This window comes from Oncorhynchus nerka, linkage group LG26 (assembly GCF_034236695.1).
Source record: "Oncorhynchus nerka isolate Pitt River linkage group LG26, Oner_Uvic_2.0, whole genome shotgun sequence".
NCBI lineage: Eukaryota > Metazoa > Chordata > Actinopteri > Salmoniformes > Salmonidae > Oncorhynchus > Oncorhynchus nerka.
The window spans coordinates 9230676-9241177 of NC_088421.1; the positions used below are offsets into that span (position 1 = coordinate 9230676).

General features: G+C 40.9%; 1 protein-coding gene across 1 annotated transcript; it reads right to left on the minus strand.

Moving 5' to 3' along the window:
* Positions 1 to 94: 94 nt before the first annotated feature.
* On the minus strand, positions 95 to 9499 carry LOC115110219 (NEDD8-conjugating enzyme Ubc12). Its single transcript, XM_029635673.2, has 6 exons — positions 9123 to 9499; positions 7332 to 7426; positions 6997 to 7035; positions 2991 to 3094; positions 2800 to 2863; positions 95 to 1173 (listed from the first exon to the last, which is right to left on the minus strand). Exons 1-6 carry the CDS (start codon positions 9235 to 9237, stop codon positions 1033 to 1035), a joined length of 558 nt encoding a protein of 185 aa, XP_029491533.1. The 5' UTR covers positions 9238 to 9499; the 3' UTR covers positions 95 to 1032.
* Between the last annotated feature and the right edge of the window lie 1003 nt (positions 9500 to 10502).

The following is a 10502-nucleotide window of genomic DNA, read 5'->3' on the forward strand; positions in this document are numbered from 1 at the left end:
ACTGTATCACTGTTTTATGGCTTCAACATTCCAGAAAAATAACCATTCACTACCTTGGATTTGAGCACAGCCAAAGTGAAAAGGTACAATTAAATGTTATTGGTTGTATAACTCATGTTTCAAACCCTAAACCAAGGTTAGAGTTTTGTTACAAAATACACCTTTATTGAATTATAGTCCTATTGACATATGTTGTAATTTGTATAGACGCAAGAATTATCAGTTCATATTTTATTTAACATAATTCATATTGCAGTCATTGTGAACAGCTGGGATTTCAATATACACAATAGAATTGTAACATTGTAACCCACCCCCCACCCTCCCTGCCCAATGAAATCTAACGCCCACCCCACCCAGAAAACCATAACAAAACTAAAAAGATCTCCCAATACCACAACAGCCCTGCCTGCATTACTGATCCTGTCAATCTATGTCTGCGTCTGTCCTGTCAGTCAGTCCTCTGCCAGTGTGTCTATGGCCTGTATTATGCATCTGGGTTGGTATGTGTACCTGTTTGAAACACGTGTGCGCATGTGATAGCATGTGTCAGTAGGCATGTTGTTGAGGCGTGTGTGCGTGCACATATAAGTTTGCCACCAAGCATGTGTGCGATCCGTCAGGTTCAGAGCTCTAGTAATCAAGAGGCGCTCGCATAGCATTCAAAACACAACGCAATTCTTTTGTAAAAGGGAGCAAGAGGTGTCTAAGTGCATATCTCGTCTGTGTTTTTTTGTCCTTGTCCACGAGTGGGAGGATCAGTTGGCATGTCTATCAAAATAACAACTGTGGGCATCAGCGTAGTGGCATTGACCGATTCTGAGCGACATTCACTGACCATCCAAACCTGTCATCTTTACCTTCGGACCCCCTCCCTTCCCCCAAGTGACCCCCCCCATACTTTCCCCTCCCGGCCCCATGGACCCACTCCCTCCCCGACCACTCAAGTCTGTGTGTCAGTCAGTGTCTCAGGTGTAAACGGTAATGCATCTTGGGAAAAAAAAAAAGAAGAAAAGCGACATGGGCTAGGAGCTATTTGAGACACCGCTCAAAATACGTGGCGCCCACATAACCCCCCCGCAGCGACCGCTGGACATTCTGCTCAAAGAGCCGTCGGTTCGTCTGCAGGACCTCCGCCGCCTCTTTGTTCAAAGGGTCCTCTGGATTTGGCTCCTGAGGAGGAATAGAAGGGCGTGGTTATTTGCCAGGTGTTCCTACCTGCTCCAACCAGTTGACCAATCTTTCAGAATCTGAAAGTCATAGCCAAGTCATAGGGCATTCGGAAAGTATTCAGACCCCATGACTTTTTCTACAATTTGTTACGTTATAGCCTTTTTCAAAAGTGGATTAAATAGTTTGTTCCCCTCATCAATCTACACACAATACCTCATAATGACAACCAAAAACATTTCTTTGAATTTTTTGTTCATTTACAACAAAAAAACATTTACTTAAGTATACTGACCATTTACTCAGTACTTTGTTGAAGCACCTTTGGCAGCGATTACAGCCTTGAGTCTTCTTGGGTATGACGCTACAAGCTTGGCACATCTGTATTTGACGAGTTTCTCCCATTCTTCTCAGCAGATCCTCTCAAGCTCTGTCAGGTTGGATGTGGGAGTGTCGCTGCATAGCTATTTTCAGGTCTCCAGGGATGTTTGATCTGGTTCAAGTCCGGGCTCTGGCTGGGCCACTCAAGGATATTCAGAGACTTGTCCCGAAGCCACTCCTGCGTTGTCCTGTTGGAAGCTGAACCTTTGCCCCAGTCTGAGGTCCTGAGAGCTCTGGAGCAGGTTTTCATCAAGGATCTCTCTGTACTTTGCTCAGTTCATCTTTCCCTCGATCCTGACTAGTCTCCCAGTCCCTGAAAAATATCCCCACAGCATGATGCTGCCACCACCATGCTTCACCATAGGGATGGTCCCAGATTTCCTCCAGACGTGACTATTGGCATTCAGGCCAAAGACGTCAATCTAGTTTCTCATGGTCAGAGTCTTTAGGTGCCTTGTGGCAAACTTCAAGTGGGCTGTCATGTGCCTTTGACTGAGGAGTGGCTTCAGTCTAGCCACTCTACCATAAAGGCATGATCGCTGTCCTTCTGGAAGGTTCTCCCATCTACACAGAGGAACTCTGGAGCTTTGTCAGAGTTGCCATCTGGTTCTTGGTCACCTCGCTGACTAAGGTCCTTCTCCCCCGATTGCTCAGTTCGGCCGGGTGGCCAGCTCTAGGAAGAGTATTGGTGGTTCCAAACTTCCATTTAATGCTGCAGAAAGTTTTTGGTATCCTTCCCCAGATCTGTGCCTCGACACACAACCCTGTCTCTGAGTTCTACGGACAATTCCTTCGACCTCGTGGCTTGGTTTTTGCTCTGACATGCACAGATGTGTGCACCTTCACAAATCATGTTTACAACAGGTGGACTCCAAGTTGCAGAAACATCTCAAGGATGATCAATGGAAACAGGATGCACCTGAACTCCATTTTGAGTCTCATAGGAAAGGGTCTGAATACTTATGTAAATAAGCTATTTATGTTTTTATTTTTAATATATTTTCTAAAATGTCTAAAAACCTGTTTTCACTTTGTCATTATGGGGTATTGTGTATAGGAGGGAAAAAAGATTGAATACATTTTTAGAATAAGGCTGTAACTTAACAATGTGGAAGAAGTCAAGGAATCGGAATACTTTCCGAATGCACTGTACATCCTGCTACATTCCTGATTCTAAGCATGGTGAACAAGGAAGAGTAATCAAACTATGCTAGGCAAAATTGGAAATAGGATAATCCCTGTACTCACTAGAAATAGATACTGTAGTCCATATATGATGGAGTTCACTGTCAACACAGGCTTCCAGTCCTCTCTGTAAGAGAAAAAGAGATGTTAAAAGACACTGCTCGATATAATAGTAAAAATGTAGAATTCTGTACTCATTCTGAATTATCAAACGAGACAACGAAAACAAAGTGACCACCGTGCAAGTGGTGTACCTCAAGATATTTAGGCAGACATTGCCCTCCAGGTCAATGTTCGGGTGGTACACCATTGTCTCACACTTGACCTTCGGGGGGTCATGAGGGTAGCCCTGTCCTACCTGGAAAACAGAGCAGTCACAAGAAGTCAAAGTAAGATATTCTCTAACCTTATTCACTTTCTTTTGACTAACAACTGAGTTATTAACAACATGCTTACCATCAAGAGTCTTAAAGACATGATCGGGAACTTTGGCGACCACAAAGTATTTTTTAAACATCACACTTTGGGCTGAATATGTCAATATGTAGCTCATACATGCATAATCTATGATCTGAATGACTGTTTTACCTCAATTAGCCATGAAATCCCTAGTTTGAAAGTAACTGTTTTTCTGGAAGCTGTATTCCACCATTTTCCCTACATTTTCCACCAAGTGAGCCAGCCCCTAGCAATTTGAGTTCCAGCCAATGAACTTCAGCCCTCGCCACTCGAGTGAGAGCTAGCAAGATGCACACACAGTCGAACCAGAGAGAGAGAGAGAGCAATGACATGGTGCACATATCTTCACTTACACTGAGTGTACAAAACATTAAGGACACCTGCTCTTTCCATAGAAGTACCAGGTGACTCCAGGTAAAAGCTATGATCCCTTAATGATGTCAATTGTTAAATCCACTTCAAAAATCAGTGTAGATGAAGGAGAGGAGACAGCTAAAATATGTTTTTTTTAAAGTCTAGAGACAATTGAGACATGGATTGTGTGTGTGCCATTCAGAGGTTGAATGGGCAAGACAAAAGACTTAGTGCCTTCCGAAAGTATTCATACCTGACTTACTGCATATTTTGTTGTGTTACAGCCTGAATTTAGAAGAGTACTTTTTCCCCCTCACCCATCTACGCCATAATGACAATGTAAAAACATGTTATTTCATTTTCAACACATTTGCAAAAATGTCTATCTAATTTACACATGTATTCACACCCCATAGTCAGTACATGTTAGAATCACCTTTGGCAGAGATTACAGCTGTGAGTCCTGGGAAAGTCTCTAAGAGCTTTGCACACCTGATCTGTACAATATTTACCCATTAGTTATTTTCTAAATTCTTCAAGCACTGTCAAAACTTGTCATTGCTAGACAACCATTTTTAAGTCTTGCCATAGATTTTCAAGTAGATTTAAGTCAAAACTGTAATTCGGCCACTCAGGAACATTCACGGTCTTCTTGGTAAAGCAACTCCAGTGTATATTTGGCCTTGTGTTTTAGGTTATTTTCCTGCTGTAAGGTGAATTCATCTCCCAGTGTCTGTTGGAAAGCAGACAACCAGATATTTCTCTAGGATTTTGCCTGTGCCATTCCTTTCTTTTTTATCCTGAAAAACTCCCCAGTCCTTAACGATTACAAGCATACCAAAAACATGATGCAGCCACCACTATGCTTGAAAATATGAAGAGTGGTAACTCAGTAATGTGTTGGTATTGAATTTGGACCAAACATAACACTTTTCAGGACAAAATAGTGAATTGCGTTGCCACGTTTTTTAAAGTATTACTTTAGTGCCATGTTGCAAACTGGATGCATGTTTTGGAATATTTTTTAAAATTATGTCCAGACTTCCTTCTTTACACTGTTAATTACGTTAGTATTGTGGAGTAAACTACAATGTTGTTGATCCATCCACAATTTTCTAATCACAGCCATTAAACTCAGTAACTGTTTTAAAGTCACCATTGGACTCATCTTGAAATCCCTGAGTGGTTTCCTTCCTCTCTGGCAACTGAGTTAGTAAGGACGCCTGTATCGGTGTAATGACTGGGTGTATTGATACACTGTACAGAATAATTAATAACTTCACCATGCTCAAAGGCATATTCAATGTCTGCAATTGTTTTTTTTTTACCCATTTACCAATAGGTGCACTTCATTGCAAGGCATTGGAAAACATCTCTGCTCTTTGAGGTTGAATCTGTGTTTGAAATGAAATGCACTGCTCGACCGTACAAATAATTGTATGTGTGGGGTACAGAGATGAGTTAGTCATTCAAAAAGCATATTAAAACACTATTATTGCAGTCAGTCCATACAACTTATGTTTATTTTTTACTAATGAACATATTTAGGCTTGCCATAAGAAAGGGGTTGAATACTTATTGACTCAAGCCGTTTCAGCTTTCCATTTTTAACTCATTTGCAATCATTTCGAAAAACACAATTCCATTTTGACATTATGGTGCATTGTGTGTAGGCAAGTGACAAAAAAATCTCAATTCAATCCATTTAAAATTCTATAACAACTAAATGTGGAAAAAGTCAAGGGATGTGAATAGTTTCTTAAGGCACTGTAAAGTGCATTTGAACGGGGTGCCAGGCTTGTGTCAAGAACTGCAACGCTGCTGGGTTTTTTCCACGCTCAACAGTTTCCTGTGTGTATCAAGAATGGTCCACCACCCAAAAAACATCCAGCCAATTTCACACAATTGTGGGAAGCATTGGAGTAAGCATGGGCCAGCATCCTTGTGAAATGCATTCAACACCTTGTAGAGTCCATGTCCTGACAAATTGAGGCTTGGTGGGGTGGGGTGGGTTCAACTCAATATTAGAAAGGTACTCTTAATTAGCGTATGTGATATAGCACACAGTTTTCAGAGGCCTCTTTTGGCTCGTGAGCTTTACTTTCAGAACTACTGGCTAAAAAGTCCAGGAGAATCTCTGTAAGGCATTTAGAATCAGAAAAACCAAAAAGAGAACAGCTTAAATGTAAAAACATGCAGCAGCACAACTTTTGTTAAAGGTCCAGTGCAGCCATTTTTATCTCAATATAAAATTATTTCCGGGTAACAAATAAATACCTTACTGTGATTGTTTTCAATTAAAATGGTAAACAAGAAGCCAAAACAGCTTCTTAGCAAAGAACAGTTTCTCAAGCAAGAATTTTGCTCGGACTGTCTGGGAGTGGTCTGAGTGGAGAGGGGAAAACACCACCCCGTTCATGAAAATGGTTCACTCCTAACAGACAGTGGCCTGCTATATAAAGCAGGCAGACAGGCATTCTGATACTGTTTGATTGAGTATTAGAATGGGCTAAATGAGTGACCTAAGTGACCGAGTGTGGTATGATTGTAAGCGCCAGGAGCGCCGGTTCCAGTACCTCAGAAACGGAAGGCCTTTCACGCATGATAGTGTCTAGGGTTTACTGAGAATGGTGCGACAAACAAAAAACATCCAGTCAGCGGCAGTCCGGTGGGTGAAAATCACTCGTTGATGAGAGAGGTCAAAGGAGAATGGCAAGAAATATGCAAGCTAACAGCCGGGCCACAAACGAAGCAGTACAGAGGTTTGCAGAACGGCATCTTGGGACGCACAACTCGTCGGTCCTTGTCACGGATGGGCTACTGCAGCAGACGACCACACTGGGTTCCACTCCTATTAGCTATAAACAACAAGAAGTGCCTCCAGTTCACGTGATCACCATCACCGGACAATTGAGGAGTGGAAAAATATGACCTGGTCCGACAAATCCAGGTTCCTGTTGATTCATACTGATGGCAGAGTCAGGATTTGGCGTAAACTGCATGAGTCCTCATCCTGCCTGGTGTGAACGGTACAGGCTGGTGGTGTAGTGGTGCCGGGAACTGTTTTCCTGGCACACATTAGGTCCCTTGATACCAATTGAGTAACATTTCAACACCACACCTTATAGAATCCATACCCCGCAGAATCCAGGCTGTTCTGGAGGCAAAGGGAGGTCCGACCCAGTAGTAGGTGGGTCTACCTAATAAACTGGCCACTGAGTGTATATAAAACACAGGGAAATCACGTTTCTGACTGCACTGGGCCTTTAACCATTCTATACGGACATTAAAAACATCAAATACCAAATTGTGACCCTAAAAATACCACAAAACAATAGCTATCAAGCAGGTGTAATTGGCATTAACAACAGTTTAGTGTGAAAGTAAAGAAGGATGTAGTGACTCATGTCGTCCCGATGTCTGTCCACCCACATTAAGCCCCCTTACCTTAAAGCTGAAGACAAACTTTCCCCCTTTGTAAAAGCCCTAAAAAGAGAGAAAATAACCTGAGAATGTGTTTACATACAGGTTTCTATGAATGCTGTTCATAGACTGTTTGATGGGTTGGCATGAGATAATGTCAATGTACAGTGCTAAATAATACATTGTGTACCAAGTATTTATCCTTGGATATTAGTTGATAGGCCACTATGTTAGCATTACAAACCATTCATTAGTTGCAACTGTACAAGTTTGAGTACAATAGTTAAATGTTTAATAAACACATATGACATATTCTCTCTGACAAGTAGCTACAGCTTGTTTCAGGAAAGAGTGAAGACCTCGTCTGGTGAGATGATGAGTTTGAAGTTGAGCAGATCATCTTGGTCGGGGAAGACGATCTCGCACGTCTTTGGGAGGTTCAGCTCATTGATGTCTGCAAGGAGAAAATTAATGTCTCAATAAATAGCAGACTTCTTGGATAAATTTCCCTTCAGTGGCATGCATGAAACCTGCCTGGCAGAAATATGAAAACAAAAGTCTTCTTCTTATCTGCTTCTTTTTTTTTTACGGACAAAAAGTGGGGTGTAAAATGGTATTGAAGGCACCCGAGCAGCACAGTCCAATGATTCCTTCTGAAGTGCTGGGGTGATCCCACACCTGTGGTGGTATTTTCCCTCTCACTCTGAGGTCTTTCAAACTGTAATGGTTGCCCTGCAGTAATTTCCTATATTCTGCTTTGAATAACAACTGACAAGTTTAATATGCGAACAGAGTCAGTTCACTTCAAAAGGAGGAAAACCAATTTGTGACTATGTGGTGGTCCTTTAGCCTAAAAGCTAAACAACATTCTTTAGGTATATAGGTCCCGTTGGTTTTTAGACAGCCTTCATCCACTATGAAATGGAGATTAGCATAGTCTTTCAAAATCATGGGCTTCAGTCAAACTGGTTATCTTATATGGGGTCCATGGTGTTACAAGGATCATGAACCAAACAAGTGAGCCATTGGAACAAAATCGCCACACTCATCACAGGGGTGGTTTGAATTTCATTATCCAAGTATCTGGGAAAATATTTGTTGATAGGGTTGTGGGGGGCCTTTCAAAGCATTTCCTCTTTTTGGATAGCTGGAAATGTCACGTTCTCTTTTGAATCAATGTTATTAGCTAAAGACCTGGCTTAACAATCCTGTAACTACTTTAAAAGGCTGAGGTTATATATTTCTTGCCATCCAACTCCCAGTCAGTCTTTCACTGTTCCAAATGTCATGTGTTCTGTCATGAAAGGTATGAAACGTTTCAATGTCTCACATGTATCTTTTGTATTGACAACATTAACTAGCCTATCTACATGTGTACACAGTTACTTTGAGACATACAGTGGACTGCAGCACATTGGCCAAAAACTGTTTGTAACCAAAGATAAGTGTGGCAAACATCCTGGCTAGTGATAGCTGTACTGACTTGAAGTAGCTAACTAGCATAGTACAAGTTGCTGACTAATGAAAAGCAAAGGTTACTTTTACGTTACTCAATAACATCAATAGTGATATCCACAATAGTTTAAGACGCGTTTGTGATATTCTGTTGAATAATGAACGACTATACCCACGTTTTTGAGCTAGTTAGCATCAGACAGAAGTAGCAAGTTAACTAACTTTATCGGCTTAATGGGTGTAGCTACTGGTAGCTTGTGTTCTCTTTTGCACAAACTGCTTAAGTGACACATCTAAATTGAAACACTGATAACGTGGCTAGTTACTGAACAAATAACGTTATACAGTTATTTGTTCAGCTAGCTAACGTTATCTAAGTCACTGAACTACCAGGGCAAATGAACTAACAAGGGTGCTAACTAACAAGAAGTGTTGTAAATATGAGTTGATTCCCTGGCTTCACCATCTTCTGGCTGCGACGTTTGAGTTTTGTTTTCATAATAGCTAGCTAGCTAACGTTAGCCAGATGGCTAGCTAGCTAATTAGTCAACTAGCTAGTTCAGCCTCCTATGGCAATACAGACCCGTTTTTGTCGTTTCTCATTTATTAAACACGTGGACAGACACGTTAATTAAACAAACATGTTCGTGGTTTAAAAGTAGACCATCTGCTTTTAAAGAAGCCAGTTAGCCTACCTTTCTGTATTCGAAGCTGGGCCGCACTTGCTTTTTTACCCCCGGCTCCTGTTCTGTTTCCTCCAGCAGATTCCTCGTCTTTCTTCTGCTGCTTCAGAGAAAAGAGCTTAATCATCTTCAATTAGTTTATTGAAGATCTATATTTCAGTTCCTTCAATTAGAAACAGCTCTTTGTCTTAAATTTATGGAGAGTTATGACTCAATACAACACCGTAATGTTGTTGGAGCCGGTGCGTCTCAGCTACAATATCGGAAGACTAGCTGATAGCCTAGCTCGGTAGCACTGGTGCGTGAGACAGTAACGTTACGATGCCAAGGTAGCGAGTGTGAAAGAAAGGGGAGTTCTGAAAGAACAGTGGCGGTACACAAACTGGACCAGTTTGTTTCTGTTGATAAGAAATCATTGGATTTTGCCTAGTTGGGCTACTCATATTCATAAGCTTTATTTAATTTACACTCACGTTGGAGGGTTAGAGACTGCACATGTTCATGTTTTATGGTTGAGGAACAGCACCCTGAAGTATCAAAGGATAAAGCAAAACAGAAACTATTTCATTCAGATGTACAATGTTAAATCCGTGTTGTACATAGCTTACACAAAATAATAATGCAGGATACACATAGCTATGTATTTACAGCACCACACTGGACAGTATTTTGTCTCTTAGACAAGAACAATATGCTTAGAAAATAAGTTAGTAATAATTAAATGTGAGAAATATTTTTTTCTATCTCAGTACAGAGTACCACAGTATGAGTCATAATACCCATAAAACCTAGCGGTGAAACAAGAAAATCGTTCCAATAACTTTTCCATCATTCATTTTCCACAGGGGATTTTAGAAACACTTAAAACAAGGGCTGTGTTTTGTGTAGGCTTACCCTGGAGTGACATTTTGATAACTGTAATTCACTCTAGGACAAGGAGACTTATGATATTCACCTGTATTTACCTGCCAAAAAATGGAATGCTAATTAGTTGATAATGTGACTATCATAAAGAACTACAAATGCCATGATGATCTGGACAAGACTGCCAAATCAAAGCAAAAGTAAGAATCTCTGGATTAACTATCTGATGGTAACTACATTTAGTAATTAATAAATTGGTTACATTTCTTTAAGTCGACAATTTTGTGAACTGTATTGTGCAAGTTTTAAGTTGACACAATACCTTTTACCAAAGGTGTCAGCTAGAGATTATGTGCAGTAGCATGCAGGGATTTGTAGTCTTGCATGATGTCTACGTTGATATTAATTCGCTTTTTTTTTATCTGAGTAATTGAGCTGAAAATATTGTTAAGTCGACCTGGCCCGGGTATCCCGGAAGGATATTGACCTCATCCCGTCAGTTGAGGATGCCTGTTCGTTCCTCACCAT